Source organism: Acinonyx jubatus, chromosome B3 (assembly GCF_027475565.1).
Source record: "Acinonyx jubatus isolate Ajub_Pintada_27869175 chromosome B3, VMU_Ajub_asm_v1.0, whole genome shotgun sequence".
Classification (NCBI taxonomy): Eukaryota; Metazoa; Chordata; class Mammalia; order Carnivora; family Felidae; genus Acinonyx; species Acinonyx jubatus.
In genome coordinates, this window is record NC_069386.1 from 19,972,978 (window position 1) to 19,986,703 (window position 13,726).

Genomic DNA, 13,726 nt, shown 5'->3' on the forward strand with positions numbered 1-13,726 from the left:
GCTTCTAGGCTCTTTCAGCAGCTAGAGCTAGGAAATAGATATATGTATAGTAATCTGTGCATATGTACGTGACTCTTTCTGTATCTGTGTGTATAGATGTCTAAAACCAAGGGTTTGTCCTGATACTTCAGATTCCAGTCTTATTTATAACCTTCCTCCTTTTCTTATTTATAACTTTTTTCTCCCAGCAGTAGAAATCCAGCTTTCATTATCTACAGTGTATTTGCTTCTTGGTTTACTTCTGATATACATACAAAATAGTTTCAAACTTATACCCATACCTCCAGGAGAAAGACTAACTAGGCTACAGAATTTCTATACAATTCTTTTTGTCTTTGGCTTTACAGCATTCAGTCAGGATACTGTTTTAAAACTACAGTTTCTTACTTGTGTTTTCTCCTTGGCTTTCTTCATGTGATCACATTATTCATTTATAATACAGTTAGATTCATACTTGTTATTATTTGTATTCCATTTTGGATAATTTCCCATATCCATATCTGTGTTTTAATGTGTGTGTGTTTTGTTTTGATATGCAAGGTGTGTGTATATATATGTATATATTTACATACATATAGATATATATTTATAGAAAGAATACTGTGGTTCTGAGAGTCAGAGTTACACAAAAAGATACACTTAGAAATATCACTCCATAGTCCTCCCTGCCACTTCAGTCCCTTTCCCCTTTCTACCTGAAAAGAATTTGAAGTCTTTTTATCCATCTTCAGGCCATTAGAAAATGTCTACCTAAAAATAGTTTTATTTTTGATAACTGGAAAGCACTCACAGTTTTCTAGAGTGTCTGTAACTGTCCCAGATGAGAAATTGTCATTTTTAATCTGCATATAATGGTAACTTAGTTAAGTTGATATCCTTTCACATTGATCTTAGGACAGGGCAAAGATTTATTTGTAAACTTATATTTTACAGAGACCTCCAACTTTGATCAACCAAAAAATTCCATTTATACTTTGTCTTCTAGCTGTTAACGTTTTCTAATCATATCTATCATCATTTGTCCCCTAAGTTGCCAACCAAAGAGTGGACAAAATAAAGTATTTGAAAATTTAACTCTTGTTGAGTATAGTTGGGTGTTAGCTACTAAATTTTCTTCCTTTCTATGGAGACTGTCATCCAACTCAACATCTATTGAGAGACTGCACTCTTACTTTGATCATTATTTGAATTCTTAAGCTTAGTGAATTCTTAACTTGTATTTGAGAAGTTTGTTGAATCCCTGAGTGTCTCCAAGACCTCTCTTCCTTTGGCTTTAGATTTGTCTCTTTTACTACTTGAAGGACATTTTTTTACTACTTCTTGGACATCTCTATTTTGAGAGTTCACATGACAGCCCTTCAGATTAATCCAAATGCTTATTTTACCTATTTTTTAACACATACTCTAGTCTTTTTCTTTGTATTTTATTTGTATATCAGTGATCACAGTTGAAATTAAATACTTAATTGATAAGGCCAAAGAGGTCAGGGGTCATCTATCTGTTTTATTCATTAAAACTTAGGTTGTATTTTTTAAGTTCCTGGCTCAGCCTGATCTCAGTAGATGATCTTGCATTTTATTTTGGGTGGAAAATAACTCAAAACAAAACAAAAACACTTTGGAGAGCAGAAGAATTCAGAAATAATTCAGTGTAGCAGCTCTGTTCACAGAAGGACTCCAGAGAAAGCACCTTCCTTTACTACTTGATTTTCCTAATGGAGGACAGCAAGTTGTCAAGAGTGTTCAGCTGCCTCATTTAAGAGATAGTACTGACTAAACTAGTCTAGGTATATATTTAATATTTAAAGGTCATAGCTTCCATTTTTATATTTTGTTTTGGTGTACTCTCCGAGCAATAAATGATGTTTTGTGTTAGCTCATTGGTTTTCCTCTATCCTCATTGGCTGTTCCTTTGGTCCCCGCCCCCCCCCCCCCCCCCCCAAATACTTGTAGTCCACAGGGTCATCTTAGTCCTTGCGTAATTGGATCTTTTCTCTTGGTTTCAACACTACTTTGTTGATTACTTCTAGATCCTTATCTACTCGCGATCTCAGTCTTGATCTTCAGCCCTGTATATTTAGCTTCCTATTGCCTATATCTCTGCTTCAGTATTTCCACAGGCACCTTCCATTTAGGATGTCTAACACTGAATTTATAATCTTTTCTTCTTCCTGCTTTTCCACTCAGCTGTCCATCTAAAGATGCCAGTTGGCCATCTTTAGCTTCTCCCTCTTTACACCTTAACTTTCTACCTGGTCTCCTTACCTAAAATCCATCTTCCACAGCCTTCAGAATGAGTTTGGGCTATGTCATGTGATTGCCTGAAATTTCTTAGTGTTTTCCCACTGAGCTTAGAGTCCTTAGCATTATATTACAAGGCCTGTTGTAAAGGAACTTTTGCAACTTCTCTTTTTACCCTTTCCTCATCCACACATCGTACAACTCAGCCATCCCACAGCCAACTTTATGTGCAGCATTAACAACCTTGCTGATGCGATGTTTCTTCTGAAACTTGTCTCCCCAGTTTTTTTTTTTTTTCCTGATCATTCTCCAAGCTTGAACTTGAACATTGTTTTCTCAGGGACTCCTATCTCTGATCTTCACAGCAGGCAGAATCTTCCTTCTCTTCTACACCACGTATGTAGTGTTATAAACTTACTCCTTGAGCCCTTTAGAGAGGAAGAGGGACCTATTTTTGGCCTCCACACCACTTGCATATCTGATAAATATTTGTTGAATGAATGAATGAATGAATGAATGAATGGGTTGCTTTTAAAATTACAGCTATAGCAGTAAAATTTAACTGACTATAAATCCTGCTATGTGTCTAGATAATGTTAAGGAGTAAGATCTTTCCTTCGTTTGTAGAATAGTTGCCTTATTTATTGTTTTGGATTTGGTTTTCTCCCAGTTATAGGTTCATCTTGTTTTGTCAGTTTTTGTGTCCTCCTGTCTATTCCCCATTTAATCTGTAATTATCCCTAAAGGACAGCAAAACTGCCTAGAATGGGGATCTGAAGTTTTGGCAGGAAGCCCGTTAGAGTTGGTGATCTGAGTAGTGTCTTTGCCAGCTGGATCTTAGAACAAAGAAACCAAACAAACTCTTGGCAAATTCTGAAATGCAGCTTTTTGCTTCTTCAGAAATTGTGATTCTAGTCAGTTGATACTGACTTAGAAATGTACTCATAACTCAGAATCCAGTAGTCACAATTTGCAGTCACTCCTGATGTCTGCAGTACTCCACTAATAATTGAATTTGCGGCAAGTTTGAAATTGGAATTATAATTGGACTACAATTAGAATTATAGTCCAATAGAATTTTGGAGGTAGAAAGAACCTTTTACTTGAGATAATTTCATCCAGTTCTTTAATTTTATAGGTAAGGAAAACTGAGGTCACCTATCCAGTATGGCAGATTTGGGCTCTGATCTCAGTATTTCTCATCTAGTTCATTTTCCGTGTAACAGCATCTTTCCAGGTTACTAGGGAATAATAGTGCTGGTATTGTGCTTAAAGGAGTAACACTTTTTCTTTGGTCTCCTAAAGCCCAGGGAATGAGACTGTAGATTTCTCAGAAGATCCATGTCCAAGTTATGCAGCTTTGCATTGTTTTTAATAAGAAACGAGAAGCAACTTTACAATAAGGATGTTGAGTTTAATCATCATGTATTTGTATAGGTAATAGATGAACTTGATAAAACACTACAGAAGGGGTCATAGTGAAAACGTAAGGTACTCTTAGGTATTCTAACAAAAGAAACCTTCTGTCCCCCTTTTTCTAAAGCATCAAAATTCTGTTATTAGTGAACTTTTTTTTTCTTTTAGTAGCGCTTACAAAAATAGTGTTTAATAGGGGTGCCTGGGTGGCAGAGTGGGTTAAGTATCTGACTCTTGATTTGGGCTCAGTCATGATCCCAGAGTCCTGGGATTGAGCCCTGTGTCAGCCTTCCTGCTGAGTGTGGAGCCTGGTTAATTAAGATTTTCTCTCCCTCTCTCTCTCTGCCCCTTCCCCACTTGTGCATCTGTGTGCACGCATGCACTCTTTCTGTCTCAAAAAAACCCCAACAGCATGAAAGTCGTGTTCATTAGTATAAAAACTGTTTCATATCACTTTTAGCCTTCAATTTTGAGTGATTTACTGTAAGACACCCCCCCCCCACGCCCACTTTATTATTATTTTTGAACATAGTAAAGTCAAAAGAATTTTGCACTGGATACTTGAATCCTGACAAATAAGAGTCTTCCATTATATTTGACTATATTTGCATTATCATAAACCCATTCATTCATCTATTCTCTTCTCTATTCATTGAGAACTCCTTGTAAGGTCTACCTGGTAATGTAAACAAACATGGATAGAATTTGGCTGCTTCTGCCACTGAAGGAAACCAAAGGCTAGAGAGTGGAGAGGAGAGGACATGCTTCCCGATTTAAACTAGGACTACATTTTGTTGTTGTTTTGTGGTTTAAGTGGTAGGATTGGCAAGGCATAATAATTCATTCATATTGTGGATTAAATTGGTTTAATGTGCTGGTCAAGAGCCTGACTAATCACCTTTTTTAAATGTCTCAATCTCTATTGCATACGTCTCCCTTGTGATAAATCAAGCTAATAAGGCTATGTTTGGCTTTAACAGAGAATGAGCAATTACTACCCTTTTTTGAGAAGCCATTGAGTTAGTTGAGATGTGTACTTTTCTAATCCCTCCAAAGAAATATTCATTTTGATTGGAATGCCAGACAGTTGTTGTAGTATTTTTAGTTTTTCCCTTATCTGAACAAAATTAATTTCTCTTACTGCAGTTTTCTTCAGGCTTGTACATTAAGACCTTACCAACAGTTGAATAACTACTTTTTATAATTAACAATAAAATAAAATAATTTCCTTAAATATTACTTGGTTTCCTAAAACAAAGTTAATAAAGATATTTGAAGTTTCCAAGGGGATTTGGTGAATGTGGTTTAAAATACACTGGCAGTTTATTCTGATTGGGAATAAAGAAAGGAAAGCAAAAAGATACAATACCTAATGAAAAATGTTCTTCCTAATCCCTTCACTTTGAAGATGATCAGTGTTAACACTTTGTGTCTTTTCAGCCTCCTTTACTACTCACGTTTAAAATTAGAATAACAATATATGTTGTTTCATAACCTCCTTAACATTAACCCTTGTTAACCCTCCTTGTTAACCCTCCTTAACATTAAATGAATTCCTTGTTTGATTAATACTCTTTTGAAAAATGGAAAACTTGTGGTGATTAAAATCATATGGAGGATGATAAGCTGCTTCATACCAAAGAATATGTTATCAAGGTACTTGTCTGTTGTCGGATCACTTTCCCTTTGCACTGATATGAAAGGGATTGAAAAGGCAGTTGAAGCAATGCTGCTGGTTAAAGTGGATTGAGAATAGATGAGTTTAGAGCCATGCAAGCAGTTCTCATTTTTAATAAGTCAGCTAAGATTGGACAAACTGGCAATTATTGCAGATATTTTTATCATGTATATTTCAGTAGGACTCTCGATGTTTAGCAGAATTACTCATGTCATCGTTACTTCACATTGATGGAGGAATTTTTTTAAATACATTAAATCCTGGTCAATTTTTGTGAAAAAACAAAACAGCTTTGTTTCTAGCAGAGTTTCATCAAAGGGAGGTTTTGCTGCATTTGATTGGAAGATTGAAACAAAACTCTGGTAAGGTTGGTAGTTCTTATCTATGGGAGTGAACAGAGATCCTTTCTCCCTCTTTTTTCATCTGGCAGGAAAGTTAATCTAGTTGCTTTGAATTTAGGGAAACAGGCTTTCCTTAAAGGGATTCATTTTCTAAAGTGGCATTAATCTTCGATTAAAGATGTTGTGGGAAAGGAGAAATGGGTCCATGGTACCTTGATGGGCATATTCTCACGATGCTAAATGACAGCAGTGTGATAGAAGACGGATCTCACTTGTGAAATCAGCATTTCTAACTGTGGGTAACCTGTGATGTTCTGAGAATGTCATGCTCAGCATTTTCCCCTTCTACCCAGCTTTTTGTTAATTCTGGAAAGGACTTTGTTAAAAAAAAAAAAGTTTGTAAATATAATATATTTTTAGTAACCCCAGTTCCATAAAATGGTAACATTAAAAGAGACTGAATTATTTAAGCCTCTAAGAGCAATTAACCCAATTTCTAAGAAATTTTTTTTTAATTCTTTAGTGCTAATGCCTTGAATAGTAACTTATTTCCCGCTTTACTAAGAGGTTCTTGACAGGAGGTGAGCCTGAGCTACACTATGGTTTGAGTAGTACCTGGATTGAAGGTGTGTTGTTTTAATTTAATGGTGATTCTTGGGGATACTTTGTAGTTAATTTGTTTCTTTGTTTTGTGTGACCACGATACATATACTAGAAAAAACTTTTTTTTTTCTTTTTACTTAAGGGTTATAACCAGAGCTTGAAAAGATAATTCTGTAGCAAAACTGAAACTAGGTGGTGCAGTAGTGTTTAACTATGTGATATTAAAGCAACCAATGTCCAAACATATCTAATGGTCTTATCTAGTTTCCGGTAACATGTATATTTCTACTTACTGAGTTAAAAAGTATTTGACTTTTCCTTCCTTTGCACAGTTACACTGCGCAATGCTTTTTAATGTTTTATGTGTCATCAGATATTTTAAAATAGTACTATTCCAACTTTTATTCTTTTCTATCTAATGTTAAGTATAAAGTTACTACAGAGTTAGCTTGAATGCCAGTTTGAGCTGACATGAAATGAATGTAGAGCAGCATCTGTCCAAATTAAGTTAAAAACAAAGGAAGTTCCTGTGTGTAGTTTCCTGTCTCTTACAACAAAAACAAAAAGCAAACAAAAGCCTTCCATAATTATTAAACTCTTTTCAGAATATCTAATATTAACAGCATGGATTTTGGTATTTCAGTGTGCGAATTGTTTGCTGGATTATCTCACTCACTTTATTAAAGACATTTTCTTAACAGAGAAATGATTTGTTTTTCTTTTCCTTTCTCAGAACACAGCAATGGAGGAAACAGCTATATGGGAACAACACACAGTGACGCTTCACAGGGTAAGTTTTCTGTTGCACTAAATAATCTGTGTATAACTCAGGATACTGGCAACTTTGGAAAACAATAGAGGAAAGCCAGATGTCAGGAAGTCAGAAGAAAGGGGAAAAAACTTTTCTATATTCCTTTGTTTAAAATTAGAGTTGCAATAAATTCTTTATTAAGGTTAGAGGTGAACGTGATTACTTTTTCATATATCCTTTTGGTGATTATTTGTATATTTGGTTTATTTTATTCCTGACTTGAGAAAGTAAGTGATTTATTTTTAAAAATTTGAATCATCAAATAAAACACATTGCATGTTGATATAAACTGTAAACTCCTTCAGACTTTCTGAATATATGTGCAGGTATTATAGGGTTAAAATTAAAACAGATTGTGTGAGTAATAAAACCTTAAAAGATATTTTTGATTTGAAACATGTAGATCCAAGCTATTGTTTAAGCAGTTGCAGGTGGACAGAGAGCAAATAGCAGTAAACTGGGTAAGATTAAGAGTTTTGGGGGCCCCTGGGTGGCTCAGTCAGTTGAGTATCTTTGATTTTGGTCATGATCCCAGGGTCATGGGATTGAGCTCCACATCAGGCTCTACGTTGAGCATGGAACCTCCTTGGGATTCTCTTTCTCCCTCCTCCCTTGCACTGGTGCATGTGCACTCTCTCTTTCCCAAATTAAAAAAACTGAGGGGGGCACCTGTGTAGCCCAGTCCATTGAGCATCTGACTCTAGGTTTCAGCTCAGGTCATGATTTCAAGGTTTCTTGAGTTTGAGCCCTCTGTCGGGCTCTGTGCTGCCAGCATGAAGCCTGTTTGGGATTCTCTCTCTCTCTCTCTCTCTCTCTCTCTCTCTCTCTCTCTCTCCCCCTCTCCTCCCCCCCCCTTTCTCTCCCTCTCCCTCCCTCCCTCCCTCCCTTTCTGCCCTTCCCCCACTTGGGCTGTCTCTGTCTCAAAATAAATAAACTTAAAAAAAGAAAATGAAAAAGAGCTTTGTGTCTGAAGTGAGACTGCTCTGAATTTGAATCCTAGTTCCTTCCTCTTTTCTTTTAGAAAGGAGTAAGTGATCTAATAACCCCCTGCTGGAGCCTGGGTTTTCATAGGTTTAAAATGGGCTAATGGGACCTATTTATGCTTACCATGAAGGAAGTGCCTTCCATAATTCTCCCCAGTCCTGCTTTGAAAAGAGCTAACTCTTCAGAATGAATAGAAAGAGATTAGAGAATATTTAAATACTTCACACTACTGTTTCTACCAGCTGTATCCATTACTAGGAAAATAGAAAGGGGTATGTAAATTAAGTTCCTGAACTCTGCCCCTGATTATCTTGTATATGTTTGAATCTGAACATAATAGATAATGGGTAAATTAATTATTAAAAAACAGTGATTTCAGATAAGATATGGTTGACTTTTTTTTTATGTCTCCCTAAGTGGTAGAAGAAATCATTTAAGTAACAATAACCTTAACTTTTAATTGTTAAGGCTGAAATATAGCCACTCTGTTTGAAATGTGCTATTAGGTAGCATTTTTAAATCAGATTAAACATGTTATAAAATAACTTCATACCTTATAAGTGTTTGGTTGTGATATAATTTTGTATTATGTATTTTATTTTTATCACATTACATTTTCTTAACACCTTTATTGCTTTTATTGGTATAATTTGCATATAGTAAAATTTATCCTCTGTGTACAGTTCTCTGTTTGATAAATTCGTATAGTCATGTAAGCACCAGCACAACCAAAATACGGAACTGTCCCATCACCTGAAACTTTTCTCTTGTACCCATTTGTCATCAACTTTGTTCCCTTACCCCGGCACTTGGTAGCCACTGGTGTGTTTTTTTTCCATATAGTCACATAAATGATTTCATACAATATATAGTCTTCTAAGACTAGCTTCTTATACTCTCAGCACTTACTTCTTATACTCTCAGCCTGATGCATTTGTGATTTCCCCATGACGTTGCTTGTATCAGTAGTTTCTCTTGTTGCCATTATTTTTAGTTCCTTATTGCTTGAGTATTATTCCATTGTATGGATGTAGAATTATTTGGATATTTTGCAGTTTTTTGTGGTTATAGTTCTGCATAGTGTACAGGTTTTTGTATGAACATAACTTTTCATTTCTCTTGGGTAAATATTTAGGAATGGGCTTGCTCTGAGTCTTATGGTAAGTGAACATTTATAAGAAACCACCAAATGGTCTGTACCATTTTGCATCTCCATTGGCTGTGTATAAGAGTTCTGTTGCTTTTGTATCCTTATCAACACTTGATATTATCAGGGGTTTTTTGCCCCCCTAACTTTAGCCCTTCTAATAGTTGTGTAGTGTGTTTGTCATTGTGGTTTTAGTTTGCATTTCTCTAAAGACTAAGGACATTAAGGTCTGTATGCTTGTCATCCATATATCTTCTTTGGTAAAATATATTTAAATCCTTTGCCCACTTTTAATAGGGTTGTTTGTTTTCTTAATATTGAGGTATTATGGGGGTTTTTGTTTGTTTTTGTATTGGTTGCAGTAAAATACACATAAAATTACCATCCATTCAAGTTCTTTGCCCATTTTTTAATTGGGTTATTTGTTTTTTGTTGTTGAGTTTTAGGAATTCTTTATATGTTCTGAATATTGTTAGCTCCTTAGCAGATATATGACTTGTAAATATTTTTTCTCATTCCAGGAATTGCCTTTCCCTCTGTTGATTGTGTCCTTTGGTGCACTGAGGTTGTTACTGAGTTTTGAGAGTTATTTATATATTCAAGGTACAAGTTATTTATCAGATATTGTTTTGCACATATTTTTCCCAGTCTACAACTTGCTTTTTTCCTTCTCTTAATAGTGTGTTTTGCAGAGCATAAGTTTTAAATTTTGATAAAAGTCCAGTTTGTTAGTTTTTACTTTTATCAATCATGCTTTTGAGATGTTTTTGCTAAGCCCAGGGTCACAGGATTTTTTCTGGATGTTTTGAGTTAAATTTTGTGTATGTTATTACATGTGGGCAGAGGATTTTTTTTTTTTTTTTTAATACGATGTCCATAAACTTTTGGGCCATTGTTTATGAAAAGATTTTCCTTTCTTCATGAAATGCTTTCTACCTTTGTCAAAAATAGGTGTTTCCCTAGTCTGTTCTGTAGATCCTGTGTGTCTATCCCATCTGCCAGTCACTTCTGCATTTGTTATTATAGATTTATATTAGGTGTAGGAATCAGGTAGTGTGAATCCTCCAAATTTATTTTTTTTAATTGTTTTGACTATTTTAGTTCTCTTGCTTTTCTACACAAATTTCAGAGTAAGTTTGTCAAATAAAAAAATCTGAGATTTTTATTACATTATAGATTAATTCAGGGAGAACTGACAATACTGAGTCTTCCAAACTTTGAACATGATGTATTTTTCCATTCTTTTATTTTCTTATTACTGTTTTATAGTGTTCGGCATGCAGATCTTACACACATTTTGCTAGGTTTTTAGTTAAGTACATTTCATGTTTCCTGAATCTATTGTAAATGGTATTTTTTTCATTTAAATTTTTGATTGTTCATATGTAGAAATACTATTGATTTTTTTTTTTTTAATAAATGAACTTACAACTTTTCTTCTATGTAGTCATGGCATCTGTGAATAGAGGCAGTTTTATTTCTTCCTTTTGATCTGATCTGTATGCAGTTTCTTTTTCTTGCCTTATTGCACCAGCTAGGATTTCCAAGATATTATGGTGAGCAGACCTCCTTGCCTTATTCCTAATTTTAGATTAAAATATTCTGTCTTTCACCATTAAGTATGATGTTAACTGTCAAGTTATTGTATATGCTGTTTATCAGGTTAAGGTCAGCAAAGAGCTAAACACAGGGCTAACTCACGAATCGTGAGATCACGACCTGAGTCAAAGTCAGACGCTTAACCAAGTGAGCTACCAAGGTGCCCCACCAGTACTTTGTTTTTACAAGTAGTGCCTGAGGTTAGGAAATGAGTATTCTTACTAGTTTGTTGGTGTAATCATTGTCTTGCTTTTTGAATACTCAACAGTTTTGCATTCCCAAGATAAATTCTATTTGGTTGTGATTTATTTTCCATCTTCTATATTAATAGGTTGATTTGCTAGACTTTTCTCTTATATTGTTTTTCTCTAGTTTTAGTATCAGGGAAAGCTACTAGCCTCAAAACCAGCTGTTGGAAAGTATTTCTTCCTATTGTGTTTTCTGGTAGAGTTCTTGTACAGTTGATGTTATTTCTTACTTAAATGCTTGATAGAATTTAGAATTCACCAGTGTAGCCATCTGCTCCAGGAGGGATTTTTGTGTGTGTTGTGTGTGTGTGTGTGTGTGTGTGTGTGTGTGTGTGTGTTTGTTTTTAGGGGGGGGGGGGAGGCTTTTAACTTTAAATTCAGTTTCTTTAATTTTATATAGGATTATTCAAGTTACATATCTCTTTATTAGTTTTTTGGGTAACTTTGGTAATTTGTATGTTTCAAAGTATTTGTCCCTTTCATCTAAGTTGTCAAATTTATGGATATAAAATGGTTAATATTCCCTTATTCTAATGTTGTAGGATCTATAATAATGTCCCTTTTTTCATTCTGATATTGATAATTTATGTCTTTTATTTCCTGGTCAATCTAGCTAGTGATTGAACAATCTTATTGATCTTTTAAAAAACCAGATTTTGTTTTCATCAATACTCTTTATTTTTTGTTTCATTGATTTCTGCTCTTATTTTAATATTTCCTTTCTTTTGCTTACATTGGGTTTAAATTGCTGTTCCTTATATAATTTCTTTAGGTAGAAGCTAGATCACTCAAAACCGTAGAGATAATTTGGCATTATCACATGTTTGTTTTTTCCTCATACCTTTTAAGTGTAAATAAAAGACACAAATCAGCTAAGTTTGTTTCTCCTTTCTGCTGCTTTGCTTGGTTTTGTTAGGTTTTCAAATGTGGGGAAATGCTAAGTCATTTTACTACAGATCTGTATTTCATTAGCTCAGGTAAAGTAGGAAAAGATCTCGAATATTGAGAAAACAGAATCCAGTTTTCTAAATGTGTTAGAAGTATCATACCAACTCGTGGTAGGTGTAATAATCAGGCAAGTCTGAGTTTTCTATTTAGAAGATGAGTGTAGTTCTGTTCTGTAGATGATCTCTTCTCATACTTCAGTTTTCTTTTGCTATGAGAAAGGTACCAGCCCAGGCGCCTGGGTAGCTCATTCAGTTGAGCATCCAACTTCGGCTCAGGTCATGATCTCACAGCTTGTGAGTTCGAGCCCTATGTTGGGCTCTGTGCTGACAGCTCAGAGCCTGGAGCCCGCTTCTGCTTCTATGTCTCCCTCTCTCTCTGCCTCTAACCCACTCGCATTCTGTCTCTGTCTCTCTCAAAAATAAATAAACATTAAAAAAAAAAAAAAAAAGAAAAAGAAAGGTACCAGCCCAGAAAAATGTCATCAGAAGATACATAGAGATGAGTTTATAATTAATAATTCTTTGGTTTTAAACATGTTCACTGTTAAGCTGGGAACATAGACCTGTGTTGCTTCTGGGCCTCATCACAGAGACTATGACAGAATGGAAGTCTTCAAAGACCATCCCTCTAGGAATTGTTTTTTTGTTTTTTGTTTTCAGGAATTGTTTTTTGAAGGTTTTTAAAATTAGCCGTGTCAGTGCAAATTGAGACATATATGTCAAAGCATAATTCAGTTGACTTCATTCTCTGAGGCCACAGAACAGTACTTTCAAATCTGACAGTCTTTTGGTGTTCTGAGTTGATCCAGAGTAGTAAGATTTAGACTATTTTAGAGCATTATCAGCACAATGTATTTTGAAGTGCTGGATGATAAGTAAACATTTTACATGTTGTAGACCATAAATTTGTCACAGCTACTCAACTCTACAGTTGTATTGCAGAAACAACCACAGACAGTAGGTAAACAAGTGGGTATGGCTATATTTCAGTAAAACTTTATTTACTTATTATTTCGGCCTGGAGGCTATAGTTTGCTGACAACTGACTTAGAGCAGTGGCTCTCCAGGTTTATTATAAAGAGAAGTCAACTTGGTCATCCCCCAGTGAACAGAGGTTCTGATTCATTTGGTTTGGAATGGGGCCCCTAATACGCGTTTTTAAAATGTTCCAGTTTGAAATGGAGGACCATGGCCTCTGGCGTCATATTTTTTTTTAGTGGTTTTTTTTTTTTTTCATTAATGTTTGTTTATTTTTGAGAGTGGCAGGGAGGGACAGCAAGAGAGAGGGACAGGATCTGAAGCAAGCTCTGTGCTGACAACAGAGAGCCTGATGTGGGGCTTAAACTCATGAACCTTGAGATCATGACCTGAGCCAGCATCAGACACTTAAGCGACTGAGCCACCCAGGCAGTCCTGGCATTGCATTTTTAAGAAGCATTGACAGAAGAAGGAGAAAGTCACTCTCCTTGAGGTGAGCTCATGGGTTTTTGGCAATCGTGGTGAGTAAAGAAGATAATTTGAGGCTGTATGCTTTCGGCAATAACTTGTAGTATAGATACTGAGTATTGCCAAATACGGTCAAATCATATTCTTTGACATCTGACAGTCAGTGATAAGAAAGGTGGAAGTAACTTCTTTTGAAAGAATAAAATTACTGTGGACTAAAACTCTTAAAGTTTTCTCCTATTTATTGTCAAGAATAATATATGAT

General features: G+C 35.2%; 1 protein-coding gene across 7 annotated transcripts in view; it reads left to right on the forward strand.

The window, feature by feature from the left end:
* TJP1 (tight junction protein 1) overlaps positions 1 to 13,726 on the forward strand; it is a 245,271-nt gene that overhangs the window by 157,642 nt on the left and 73,903 nt on the right. For all 7 annotated transcript variants that reach the window (XM_053223640.1, XM_053223639.1, XM_027067916.2 and 4 more), the window contains one exon: positions 7,013 to 7,069. In XM_053223640.1, the coding sequence (XP_053079615.1) occupies positions 7,013 to 7,069 (57 nt within the window). The remainder of the gene's footprint in view (positions 1 to 7,012; positions 7,070 to 13,726) is intronic.